Raw genomic sequence first — 14,247 nt, forward strand, 5'->3', positions numbered from 1 at the left:
TATCGAGACATGGTTAACTATGGTTTAACCACATGTTGCTCGAGCTTTTTGCATCAAGCAACTAGATTCCTTTCCAATTTATTTATCAATGTTACTCTGCTATATTTTTATATATGTTTTTTGAAACATCTTTTCACATTTTCATCATGGATTAAATTATAAAAATGCCCTAAACAGCATCAAACACAATTTTAATTTTTTTGGGGATTTTCAAACCACAGTAACTCGAATGTGTGTGTGTGTGTGTGTGTGTGTGGTGTTCTGCATCGAAGTCCAGTGATCGAATAATCAATAATAGATAACAGCCATTGTTACACTAAATCTTTTTATTAGTTAGGAAATGCACCGCCCCCATCAACACTACGGAAACAAAAGACTGCAACACAACTTGGATCCTAAAACATTACAAGGTAGACAGACACAAGAAAAAAGACTGGAAAACAAACCAGCGAGGCACGAAACAAAGACAACAGTTGGGAAACATAGATGGGGGTGTACGTCAAAGGAGTCGGGTTCTCCTCATGGCTACGGTCTGCTGCTGTTTGGCACGAATTTACGCATCCAAACATGCTTGCCATTGATGGACAATTTCGCTTTGGTCATCCCATTAAGAATGCTGTCTAAGAAAGCTGGCCTGAGGAACACGACTCTTGCGTAGAGAGCTTGTTCATCGACCCTAACCTCTTGCATGTGGACCGACTCTACACAGTTCCCATAGACCCTCGAGAAAAATTGCCTTATTTCACTTTCAGTGACGGGGTAACCTTTAGAGAATGTAGCAAACATGGTCCTCTCGCATAGTGCCGTCTCATTTGCCTGAGCCACATTGCTTTGGGAAGGAGGGGTGCCTCCATGAATGTTTATGTTAGAGAAGATTTGCATCAAAGGGTTATCACAAGATGGCTGCGACATCATCAGGTTCGAACCTGATGCAGCATGGCCTGGCATGCTCATCTGGCTATCGTTCACGCTTTCACCAAAACCACCATAACAGGCTTTCTCCATAATGTCGGATAGTACAGGGATGTATACTTCTTCAATCAGGGTTTGAATTTCACGTTGAGCAGTAAGTCGATGGAGGTGGAAAAATTTGAGAGAGACGTTATTTTGCAGGATGCTCTGAGTGAGCGGAATTTCAGTTGCTTCAAATTGGAGTGGGAACTGGTCACCATCCATGCACTTGAGGCATGCTATGGCCTCATCAGCAAGTTCGTTGATAAGAAACAGAGCTTGCGATAAGATCTTACTAATGGCACTGCTAAAGCCTACCCGTTCAAACCAAAGCCATAGTCCCATGATCTGCAGGCATTCTAAGGGATTTCGCCAAAGATCTCGCACAAGAATTGTGTACAGTTGTCTATCAATCTTCTGAAAAATCTTGGATTCCTCTAGTGTAACAGGGGGAATAAAACCATCCATGAGAATATCCACAGCCGTAAGATGCCAAACCTGTTAAGCATGAAATTCAAACCTGAATTCTAAGTAAAAACTTAGATATAACAAAATGACAAAAGCGAAACAGAGAAACAGGACTTGTGATAGAGTAGTAATTAGCAGTAACCACGAGCCACCCAGAAAATCAAGAAACACAAAATCAAGAATGTGAGTGCTCGAGTGTGTTTTCTGGGGAGGAACTGAAAATAAATTTGTAAAAGGGTTGAAATGAGAATCTATTCAAATGAATTAAATAAAATGAAGAAGAATGCATGTTATCTGAGTCATCCTCTTAAAATCAGAGAGACAGATGCTCAAAGTCAGTCAGAAGATATTCATGGAAGTCATGGGAAATTAATCCTCACTCCATTTTTCTTCAGGAAAAGCCACGCAGCTGATTCAAAATATCATTTATATCAAACTCAAAACTAAGACATCTAGCAGACTTCTTTGCTATGAGAAAACCAAAGGCGACTTACGGTAAAAAATTCTTGAATAGAACCTTTTCTCTTAAGAGGACTCTACGACCCAACACACTTTATAAATACAAGCACATCCAAATTTGGTAGATTAAGGCATTAAGTTGTTCTTATCTACTGTTCACAAAAAAACAAGCATTAACTGTGCTGAGTAGGAAATTTTCAAAGAGAAACAATCTTTAGTAGGTGAATTAAAGTGATTGTTGAGATTATGACAATAAGCCCATGGTATATCACGATTCTTTCATTTCAGTCAGTAAGCCTTTGTGAAAGCATTACACTTGTTGCACATGAAGAAAGGTGATGAAATCAAAGAACCAAATATTCACCAAATCCTCAATTTCCGAGGGATTACAAATTTACAAAACCTAGACTATTATAATGAGTCCAAAAGTTCTACACTTCTCCATTCAACCTTCCCCGGTTCAATGTCTTCTTTCATTCATCTCAATTACGAAACCTAAAAAGAATAGTCCATTTCACACTTTTTACTTTTTTTAAACTTTAGAAAACTTACGTAAAGCAACGTAAATTTAACCATGTACTCTGGCAGAGCTTAACAATAAACTTGTGAACACATTTGAACTCACACAGTCTTTTTAATCTACTCATCATAGAACCAAAATAATAATAACCTTAAGAAGAAAAAATCCAAGCACAATAAAATTTTAGGATTAAGGTTTTCTAAATACTTGCATGCATTTTGTTGCTAATAAATATTTGCAGGGTGGGAGTTCATGGCTTTTCAAATGCTGACTGTCGCAAAAACATCAGTTGTCCACAGAATTAGAGCAATCACACGAGAAGTTAACAGCTTAATGATATGATTATCCCTTCCATCAAATTAAGATAAATTTTTAGCTCCGCCAACCTGTCGATTGAAAAAATTACCCACAATAGGACCGCATAAAGACAACCACATCTCAGGGTATATCATAGTTACTTTATGGGAGTAGTAATATCAAGCAAAAAAAAAAAACAAAATCTTTCTTATAGATACCTTGTGCCACCCAGTAGGAATGAACTTTGTACATTTAATTCGAAGCTGCCAGTTATTCCATGAAAAATAAATATTACCGTGTCTTCACTCGGTCAAGTATCTAATGTTCGTCGCTATGCTGTTCAAATCAACGTAACGTAATCGTTCATAATTTTGGCTGTTTATATTAATGAATGATGGCGGATTTTGGCTTAAGTCGTAAACGACAATATTGTGAAACAAAGGTATCTCTAACTATTCCGTACAATTCATACGTCAGAAAATTGCAACCTAAACAATCCACTGTTGCATATAATGACATAATATTTAACTAACGACAAATTTTGAGTACGGAAAAATCACTACTTAATCATGACAACATTTCTAGGAAGAGGTCATGACAGCAATCTGTATGAATGTTAAAAACGTACGAATCTGGACAATGATCTAAGCAATGTTGACAAACAAATAACTATCGATAGCAGAAATCATACCGGAAACTATACTGTAAATCATAATGAATAACCTAAATTTTATCTGAAGCTAGATCATACACCATACCATAAGGGGTCTTCAACTGACAATCCATTATTGTTAGAGCCTTTCCTGATCATTATGAGCTCCTACAGCCGTTGGTATTCCTGAAAGTTGATGATTCTGGTACAATGAGCATACTTTATCGGCTGGCCGAGATATTGAAACCAACTGACTGAGACACTAAAGAAATTTCACATAACATTTTAAAAGTCCAAATATTTTAAAAAGAAATAAAATTATAAAGTATAAGTAAATTCAGAACATTAGACCATCATGCATGAATCTACAAGAACATATAGAGACTCGACTGTAGTCAAACTCGGCATGGAAGCAGCAACTTTTCTCCCAGTGTGGAGAGATCGACATGGTTCAGTCACTTTAGCACCAGCAATACCTTAGAAAAAGAATCCCAACTTTCTCATGAGCACACAAATTACTGGCCTTGGAAACTTTGGACGCTGTAAATTGATAAAAATCTAGTGATCGCGTTATAAAACAGCCCAATGATTTTTAGGCTTAATTGCTAAATTAGTTACTACAACAGGCAGAAGCATGCGAGGAAGAGCAATAAAGATAGTACATTATCTCGAGCTACATGAAAAAGCATTGTGGTCAGGATTCATAAAGTGCTACAGACACAAAGGAAAGATATTAAATTTCTTTAGCGGTGTTTACATTGATCCATAAGCCACATATCATAAGCTGAGAGAGAGGGAGCTAAGGATGTCGATATACACAACGAGAGAGAAAAAGGAAATGCATCCTTTGACAGTTTTTCATATCCTAGTGGCTAGTGGATTCATAGAAACAGGCCCTACGTAGCTTGCATTATAAAATGAATTGTCAGATAGAAATGCAAAGAACAGCATGAAGGCGGTGAAGGCAGATAGATGGAAGACAATGATAGATTTCTATGCATCTCACTGAAATCCCAAAGCACAAAAGCACAAATAATAATTCTATTTCGAAGTAACAAAACCATTCATAGTAAAACAATCTAGCAAAAAAAATCTCAAGACCCTCATTTGTGCACCTAAGTCAGCTCAGAATCTCGTTCAACAGAGCCGCCAAGTGTGACTCAGTTTTATAGCATTAGTGCTTTTCAATTTTACCGTTAAATCTCCAAATGGATCGATTTAGGTCATCATCAATGACTGTCATTTTCACGCAGAGGATTGTGTTCAAGAAATATTCGTCAATTTATATGGGTGTTTCCCGAAATATACCAGCACAAATAAAACCCACTCCATCTAAGAAGGCAAAAAGAACCCAGAACGTTGGACAAAAATTTTAGCTCGATCGAAAAAGCATGATCACTTTCAGTAATAATAGTTTCCACGATTATCACCTATTCAAAAAAATTGACCGACTTTTAACACACAAATTGAGAAAGCTACGTACACAGAGCATCCATATTTCCAGCGGCAGGCCCTCCTTCAAATTCACTCCGCCTCCCGAAGGACTTGCCACTGTTTTTCCTCATCGAAGGCCCGAGTGAAGATCCCTGCGAGCGACTCCGACACTCCAGCACCACCAGGACAGGCCCGAGGTGGTAATGGAGAACTCCGGCCAGAAATATATCGAAAACAATTTCATGTCGCGGTAAGCAAATCCAGGCATTTCGATCGGTATATCGAAGCCACGATTGTTACTCTCCGAAGCTAATGGCAGTATGGCACCGTCGTCAGTTAAGATATTGCGGCAACTCCGTCTAGATGGCGGCAGAATTCAGAAATCGGATATAAGTTTCCAGTGGTGGAGGGTGCATTCTAACTTGATTTTCAGTGGGTTTTGTGTGCAATCTCAACCGTCCATCGAATACCATCGCTGAAAGTTTGAATTTCAGTGGGGGTTAATTGTGCAATCTAAACCGTCCATCGGATACAGTCACCCAAAGATTGAATTTCAGTGGTGGGAAATCTCAACCGTCCATCAGATGCTAATACTCGGTTTTATTTAATTGGCTTCAAAATTCTGTTTTTTTTTTTTTTTTTTTTTTTTTTTGAGAAAACACAATTAAACATTAATAGCATCCAACGATGTTATATCCATCAACCATGATGGATACAAAATTCTGTTCTCGACTTCATGGATGTTAAATTTTTATCATAATCTACGTCATCGCTTCAAATAATTTAGAAACGATAAGGAGGTGACCGGATTTATCATCATCATTCCGACCTGATGTAAATTAGATCATTATCTATATCAGTGTTTCAAATATCGATTAATTAACAAAAAAATCTTCACATTCACCTAAAGAATATTAATACAATAATCTAATTACACATATAAATAATAATATTACTTAAACAATACAAACTTTTGTAATTTTTGATTTTAATAAACAACAAAAATGAAACCATGTAATAATCACGCGGTGACGAGTTTGATCATGAATGAGATTTGAATGTTATGAATTTGAGTTTTTTTTGTTAATTATTAAAAAATATCATTATTATTACTAGAAGTAATTATATTATTATCGGAGGCCTTGGAGCGAGTTCGGAAATGAAATTAACATTCTTATATCCGTCTCCGATTTGTTTCAAATATTTGAAAAATCGCCCCATTTCAAAATTTTCCATCAAAAATTGTCACATGTACTCATGATATATAAATCTTGAAATTTCGTTAGTGTTATTTAAAAAAAAATGTTAAGTAACACGTATGAAGTTGTCATTAATATCTTATAATGACATTAACAAATGTCAGGAAGTTTAAGACGACATTGGAATATATGACATTTGTTAGAGGTGTCACTAAAACTTAAATGTCGCTAAATATTGAATATGATGACATTTATGAATGTCACCATAAACATTTATTCTTGTAGTGCAAGGTAATTGTGATCTTTTCAAAATCGGTCTCAATAAGATGAATTCACATAATCCTCTCTATAAAAACCAAGAGAAACTGATCAAAGTGCATGTGTTTTTTTATTAGAATAAGCATTGTTCGAGATGACTTTCCTCTTGCAAGTATAGCTAACCATGTCAGAAAAACTAAGAAGAAGAAATATGATATTAAAAGGAAGAAGATAATTAGATAACGGAAAAATGTTTTATTAGGACACAAAATGTTTTATTAGGACACCTCAAATTGCTCTCTATTGTGGACGATTTCTCCACAATAAAAGACAGATTTTGCTCAAACCCATCTTTAAATCCATTTTTTTCCTTCCGATATTGCTACAACGATTTTTCTATATCAGGACGACCACTGTAGCAGTGGAGTATGGTTTGGAGGATAACATAAATTAAGAAAGGTTGTCCTCCAAAATTGCATAATGTTTTCCTTTTATTTTTAAATTTATGTTTGGATCAATTTAATTTTTTTTTTTTTTAATGCCTTTGATCAATTTATTGCTAATTTTTTTGTTCCATTGTAATTTATTTCAAGTTTTTTTTCAATAGCATGCGAATCGGAAACATTCCAGCGGCAACTGATAAGAAAGTCCAGACAAAGAAAGGTCATATACCAAGTTCCTTCATTTGAAAATCCAACGTATGATAATAATTGTTCAATATGAAGGCCAGATAGAATAGTTTTGCCGGTCTTAGTACAACAGTAAAATACATTATACATGAACTACTGTACATTTTAAAAGATTCAAGTTGTCATTATCAGCAGCTATATTTATATTTTTTGGCAGATTGATAAAAGTTCAATATTTTCTAATCGAAACTTAAAAATGCAAAAAATTTGGATGGTTAGTGTTCTCTTCGCTTGTTTGTTGATAACAATGTCATTAACAAAGTTGTGAGAATGGTGTCAAAAAAGTTAAATTGTTATCCATGTAAATTGCGAAAAATACGATTTTGATATAATATAATGTTTCCTGCCCCTTGATTTACCCTCCCCAAAAATGGTCATTCTAGCTTATTAGCATTTGCCTTCATCAATATGATGCATGCACAATTTTTCTGTTTAGATTTCTCCTATTTCATCTAAATAAGAGAGAATGTTTTTAAAAAAATGTTGCATGTCACAGGAAATGGTGACATGAAATTCTTTTTTTTTTTAAGGGAAATTTTATTAAGCATGTAAAGAGCTACAACCCTCATCTAAATGTTCAATCAAATAATACGGAATCTCAAAATAAGTAGAAAGAGTAGCATATAAATGAGCCGCTCGGGCCAGGGCATGAGCTGCTGCATTTGCTTATCTATAAACAAACTGAACCGAGCGCGATACTCCTTGATTTAGAAGAGATTTGCATTGGCGCACAATAGATCCAAATTCCGTATCATCATCTATCGGGTTTTTTATGACATCGACAACATTTTTCGCATCAAGCTCGAAAATCACATTTGCAAGCTCCATTTCCTTGATCCAGGTAATAGCTTGGAGTAGCGCAAGAGCTTCGCATTCCTTGACAGCAGGATTTCCGGCGTTGTGTTGCATTCGGCGTGCTATAAACTCTCCATTTTCGTCACGCAGCACACCACTAAGTCCAAACCTGTTGCTTGAAGTGAACAACGCAGCATCTGTATTGCACTTTAGGAAGGAAGCAGGAAAAAGTTCTGAAATGCCATTCTCGCCTGCAGAATGCAAGACAAAACATTAGAATTTGTTGGTGATTCATGGGGCAGGCAACAGTTCCAGTCTCTCATGTGCATGGTGCCAGGCGGCAACAACGAAACATCGGATGTTGCAGATGTATTGCATGAGTATGGTCTTGTTAAAGCTCTTGGTTCAGCAAGGCCTGATGGATAGGCTTATCGGCTTCCTAGTACCAACATCACTGGTCGGCCACTCTTTGTGACTTGAAGCCTACGGATGCCACGCCAATCGGACACGTCCTGTTGGTTGGGAAGATCAACATATAGATGGTGCTCACAGATTATTCTATTTTGTTGCATCATTCTCGTTAATTATTGACGCATATATGGTACTTTTCATACGTACGAACCGCAGGTATACTAATGAGTTATCTGAGACTAAAATAAAATTACTTTGCTTAGTATTTTTTGAGACTGCTAAAATTCTTGAGAAAAGGAAAATGGCCCACTCTTTTTTATCCTTTCTGTGTAATTCTTTCTTTCTCTATTTGTATTGATTTCTTGGTCTTTCTTAAGTATCAAGTATAGCTAGCACTTTTCTTGTACCAACGAAGATCTTGCTAATCGAGTGGAACGTTCGGTGCCTTTTGGGATTCAAGTGCTTGCCAAACTTGCTCATTTATGAATGTAATTATAATTGGGTCTCGAATAACATCACTTTCCAAACTTGAAACTTGATGCTTAGAAATGGATTTAGATCGACGATTATAGAAATTAAAATAAAAAGATATAATTAATTTAATAACATTTTGTAAGTGGAGACCCGACATTTTCGTGTTTAAGCGATTATATATGGATCAATGATTTCTTTGTGTAACATGTGGTAGTTGATACCAAAAGGCAGCACGTTAACCCGACTGTTGTATCTATCGTTAATGTAAGTCTTGCCCAGATTGAATCTCACTCTACCAACCTTTGAATGCACTCCACATTCATCTTGTAGAGGCTGCTGATCCGGACTCTTCACCTTCTCAGGATTTTGATGTCACCAAAATGATTCTTTTGAATGACCAAACACCAATTCCGACCGCTGCATTACCTTGATTGGCTCAAAGGTTTCACACAAGTGCCTGAATCCAGATGGTGGAGACGGCATCACCATCCACATCAAGCCAGCCATCCTGGTGGCGGAGATGGTCGGTCCCCGCCATCCCTTAACTACCTCCACCACCAATACAATCGCCGCTGGATCCCTACCGCTCTTTTCTCGACCCATAAGGCCATTCTGGCAGCAATTTGGCTGGCCCTTTTGTTCGTTGTATTTTATTGGCAGATGAACGCGGCGTCCGGTCGGCTCTTCAGTTTTCGGAGAGGATTTGCTCCGCGGAAGTTCCCTCGGCTACGTCCTTTTGCTTTTAACTTGACAGACTTTGGGGCGGTTGGAGATGGGGTTACTGTGAATACTGCGGCGTTTGAGAGGGCTGTGGTGGCGATTTCGAAGCTCGGGAAGAGGGGTGGAGGTCAACTCAATGTGCCGCCGGGTTATTGGCTTACGGCGCCGTTTAATCTCACGAGTCATATGACTTTATTCCTTGCTGAGGATGCTGTTATTCTTGGCATCGATGTGAGTCCTTTAGGTTTGGAATTTCTCAATATTCATTCTAAAGGTTTGAAATTTTCCATTAGGTTGTAGATTTTTTAATCATGGTTTTCCCGGTCCCTTTCAGCTTGATATATGTAATACATGGGTTTTTTTTTCCTGGAATGGAGAGTGTATCTAGTCATTAAAAATTTTAAATGCTGAACAAATTAAACTGAAATTTGAAAAATCAGAATGCTTCAAATCCACATCCATCGAGCAGTAAGTTGTGTCTTCGTGCTTAAGTTTGGGATGCTTTCAGCCCGAATAGATAAAGTTTTTGGATTGAACTTTAGTATCACCTGCTTCCAAATACTTTTCTTGAGAACCTAATGTGATTTCTTTGTGCCCTTAATTCGTTCATGACACTGTTTTGTGAAGTACCTAAAGGTGTTTGGTAGATTTGTGAGACCAAGCATGGGCACTGTTGGTTAGCCAAGCTGCTTATTTATTCCACTTATGAGAACTTAAATTTTAACGGTTGAATGTGGATGAGGAAAATTGGAAGAAGAAGCGAAAATTGGAAATTAAGCTCATCGCCATTTTTCATGCTGAATATTGTTAGTTTTATTTTATTAAACGAATTTTAAGTAGCATGGGTTAAGAAAGAGATTTAGACGTCACCATGTGGTTCTTGAAGTCAAGTCGTGTGCTTGATTAGCTGGATGGTTTTATCGTTGCACATATCATCTTTCTTCGAGGTTATCATTTCATTGTTTTTATAATCTGTGCTCATTGCTATTTTCATACTCTGCAATATCCTGTAGGATGAGAGATATTGGCCTCTCTTGCCTCCATTGCCTTCATATGGATATGGGAGAGAGCATCCAGGCCCTCGATATGGAAGTTTAATCCACGGACAAAATCTCAAAGACGTTGTAATTACAGGTCAGCATTTTAGTGATGAACTTCAGGATTTTTAGAAAGGAGGGAATCAAATACTTTTCCTCATAGGAACATCGGATGGCCCCCTCAACAATTGAGCCAAAGGTTTACTAGTAGGGGTGATTTTGAATTTTCATGTACTACCAGGTGTATTTTTCTGTATAACATAGAACAGCAATGTAAAATTTCCCTTCCCCCTAAATTTAGAGATTCTAGTAGGTTGCTCGAATTCCTAGCGCCGCCCTTGTGAACATTGGAAATCTAAAGAAACACTCAGTGTGAATATCTTTCTTTAGTAGAGAGTAGCAACGAATGTAAATCCTATCATACTTTACTTGAAAATTCTTTATCTAACATATTAACACACTTCTCTTGTGGATTAGTTGATTTTCATGGAGGTCTAGATGATACCTGGAAAAGATGATTTTGTGTGTGTATCTTCATGGGTTTGACTCAGAAGCACTCCTTGAATTTGTTGGTTTCCATGTCATAGTTTTCACGAGGGTGGGTAACTTTGGGGGTAGTTTACTTTTTTGTGATAATGGAACTCTATTTTTTACTAAAAATGAATAAATAAAGCTTTTAGTTCCTAATGGAACTGGTGTGCAACATAGTATAGTACCACAGGAAATTCCAAATGAGAACTGATTTTTTATGATTTTGAATCTTCTTGACTTCAGGGTGTGCAAAATGTTTGTTCAGATATAGTTATACATTTGTCATGGAAAATACCTACATGTAATTCCTGATAACAGGTCACAACGGCACCATTAACGGTCAGGGTCGAGCATGGTGGAAGAAGTTTAGGCAAAAGCTTCTTAGTCACACCCGAGGACCACTCGTTCAGATCATGTGGTCTAGCGACATTTTGATTTCTAACATAACATTACGTGATTCTCCTTTCTGGACTTTGCATCCGTATGACTGCAAGAATGTTACGATTAAAAACGTAACCATACTGTCTCCCATCTCTGAAGCTCCCAATACTGATGGCATAGACCCCGGTAAGTTTATTATCTTTGCTTTTGTCTTTATTGTTATTAAACGGTCAAGTTCTTCATTTTCAGATTGTTGTTATGTAACTTATAAAATGCAATTTATCGATCAGATTTTATTATAGTTGATACTAGTATGTTTTGTGATTGTGTAAAGATATTGAGGTCGACTTCGAAATTTATGAAGCCTTTCCTTTCGTTGAATCCAATTATCTAAGATGATTGACTCTGGATGAATAGATTCGTGTGAAGATATGGTGATCGAGGACTGTTACATAAGTGTTGGGGATGATGCCGTTGCAATAAAGAGTGGTTGGGATCAATACGGAATCGCTTATGGAAGACCCTCAACAAATATACTTATACGAAACCTCGTTGTTCGCTCCGTGGTCAGGTGAGTGATATATTCTTGTATGTACCACCTACTGTATGCGCCTGTTTTCCATGATTTATTCTGATAGTAAACGAGACACCTTCTTTCACAGTGCGGGTATATCAATAGGCAGTGAGATGTCTGGTGGAGTGTCAAATGTCACCATAGAAAATGTCCATGTATGGAACTCCAGACGAGCTGTTCGGATCAAAACTGCCCCTGGAAGAGGAGGATATGTAAAACACATAACATACAGAAACCTGACGTTCGAGAATGTTCGTGTGGGAATCGTCATCAAGACAGAGTACAACGAACATCCGGACGAGGGATTCGATCCTAAGGCTGTTCCTCGACTGGAAGATATCAGTTACACCTCGGTTCACGGTGAAGGGGTTCGAGTTCCAGTTCGAATACATGGGAGTGGAGATATTCCTATATGGAACGTGAGTTTCCAGGACATGTCTGTGGGGATAACCTATAAAAAGAAACACATTTTCCAGTGTTCTTATGTGCAGGGACGCGTTATAGGGGCTGTGTTCCCCGCTCCCTGTGAAAATTTGGATTTGTACGATGAGAGGGGACGTTTGGTTAGACCATCCCTCGCTCAAAATATATCAGATGTTGATTATGATTTTTGAATTTTTTTTTTTTGCTGGCGATGAGGAGTTTTGAAATACGTGCATTTTTTTAGATAAACGTTTGATCAATGATTATAAATTTAATACGACTGTAGGTTTCATAGTCATAAAATGATTAGGTACGAAAAATTACCATCATTTACTAATAGAAACGTCATGGCAAATGTCATAATTTATTTAGTTTCTCTCCGTTGAGCCCTATTCTGGTCACGAACCACACATCCTACGTTTTTTCCTTTTCTTGTTTTTGGCCAATGTGAAAACGTCCTTTATTGGCCATGAAAGTACAATTTTGAAGTTTTGTTATTCAAGTTAAATTATGATGGTTCAACTTTTAGATTACATTCCATTTTTGTGGTCCATTTGATCAATGAATCAAGTCCCTTTCTATGTTACATAAATTTTTTGGGCAAAAACTTGTGTGAGATGATCTCACGAATCGTATTTTGTGAGACGGTCTCACAAGAGACCTACTAAACTTCATGTGTATTTTTACGTAAAATATTTATAACGATAATCTGGATTTAATTTAAAATAATATATATAAAACTCATCAGATGATTGATTATATTAACATTTTGTATAAAATCATACAGAAAATAGCTATTTTGATGTAACATTTGAGTTAGGAATCAAACCATTCTTTTACAAGTTAAATTTGTGTTTTTAGAAATTGCATAAAAATATCATCTTAATTTTTTCATGAAGTTAGTAAAAACTTTTCGAAAAGGCAAAAACTTGTGTGAGACGGTCTCACGGGTCGTATTTGTGAGACGGATCTCTTATTTGGGTCATTCATGAAAAAGTATTAATTTTTATGCGAAGAGTATTACTTTTTATTGTGAATATGGGTAGGGTTGACCCGTCTCACAGATTAATATCCGTGAGACGGTCTCACACGAGACCCACTTTTTCGAAAAATCATGTGTAGTTATGTTTACCTTTTTTCTTCACCTTAGTTGAAATCCATTTGAATATATTTATAATTATACTATATATATTAGTTATAATATCGAGTGAAAAAATCATTTATTGTTTGTGCTATATATTTTTATTTTTATTTTTTTATAATAAACTATATTATATACTAAACTTTAAATATACTAAATTCTATTTTTAAAAATTGTAATAAATTTTTGCTTTTTTAGGAAAGTTCAAGATATGTTGGCTAGTTGCGATGAACGGCGCCACGCGGTGAGATATGGTTGGGAGGCATAAAGGAAGACCGACTCTGAGTGTGGTGGACCAACGCCGGATTCTCAATTTGCAGTCATATTAATTAATAATATTATTTAAAATTTATAATATATATATATACTCTCTACCTCTAAAAAGAATGTGGATTTAAAAAATGCCAAATATATGCAGTTCAATTTTAATTAATATTTTATTTATTATTTTATAAATATTCTTCCATCAGATTTTTTAAAAATATAATATTATATTAAAACATTTATTAAATATTAATAAAATAAAAAATATATTTTATTTTTCCGATTGAATTTAAATTTTGTTTAATTTTTGCCGAAATATCTGAGAAGCCCAAGTTGTACATTTAGCCCATATTGATATCTAATCATGACTCATAAAATTTAAATTTTGTTTATTTTTGTCAAAATATTCAACAATCTCAAATTGCAAGCATTCATGAATCATAACTCATATTATTTATTTATTCGAAGAATTAATATTTGTTCTGACTAAAATTAGTTAGTTTTTTGAATAAATTGATCAATGGGAGTTGTATGATGTAATTTAAGTATAATTTATTTATATTTTTATA

General features: G+C 36.0%; 2 protein-coding genes across 8 annotated transcripts; one reads left to right on the forward strand and one right to left on the reverse strand.

The window, feature by feature from the left end:
• Positions 1–513: 513 nt before the first annotated feature.
• LOC140832345 (uncharacterized) lies at positions 514–5,267 on the reverse strand. 7 transcript variants are annotated; one of them, XM_073196314.1, is made up of 3 exons: positions 4,831–5,267; positions 3,454–3,533; positions 514–1,449 (listed from the first exon to the last, which is right to left on the reverse strand). In XM_073196314.1, exons 2-3 carry the CDS (start codon positions 3,454–3,456, stop codon positions 526–528), a joined length of 927 nt encoding a protein of 308 aa, XP_073052415.1. In that variant the 5' UTR covers positions 3,457–3,533; positions 4,831–5,267; the 3' UTR covers positions 514–525. The 7 variants fall into 7 exon arrangements, with proteins under 7 accessions (XP_073052415.1, XP_073052412.1, XP_073052409.1 ...); XM_073196311.1 differs by having other exon boundaries at positions 3,454–3,823; positions 4,831–5,266; XM_073196308.1 differs by having other exon boundaries at positions 3,454–3,887; positions 4,831–5,266.
• Positions 5,268–8,731: 3,464 nt separating this feature from the next.
• LOC140832346 (probable polygalacturonase) lies at positions 8,732–12,472 on the forward strand. The gene is made up of 5 exons (XM_073196316.1): positions 8,732–9,558; positions 10,341–10,461; positions 11,214–11,462; positions 11,694–11,847; positions 11,939–12,472. The coding sequence occupies exons 1-5, from the start codon at positions 9,001–9,003 to the stop codon at positions 12,462–12,464; spliced, it is 1,608 nt and encodes a 535-aa protein (XP_073052417.1). The 5' UTR covers positions 8,732–9,000; the 3' UTR covers positions 12,465–12,472.
• Positions 12,473–14,247: the final 1,775 nt, after the last annotated feature.

Source organism: Primulina eburnea, chromosome 5 (genome assembly GCF_022965805.1).
Source record: "Primulina eburnea isolate SZY01 chromosome 5, ASM2296580v1, whole genome shotgun sequence".
NCBI lineage: Eukaryota > Viridiplantae > Streptophyta > Magnoliopsida > Lamiales > Gesneriaceae > Primulina > Primulina eburnea.

Excerpts from the sequence above, each read along its gene's own strand:
- LOC140832346 (XM_073196316.1), top strand. The coding sequence starts at position 9,001 with ATGACCAAACACCAATTCCGACCGCTGCATTACCTTGATTGGCTCAAA. Across the intron at positions 10,462-11,213 it reads CAAAGACGTTGTAATTACAG|GTCACAACGGCACCATTAAC; the intron begins GTCAGCATTTTA and ends TCCTGATAACAG. Across the intron at positions 11,463-11,693 it reads TACTGATGGCATAGACCCCG|ATTCGTGTGAAGATATGGTG; the intron begins GTAAGTTTATTA and ends CTGGATGAATAG.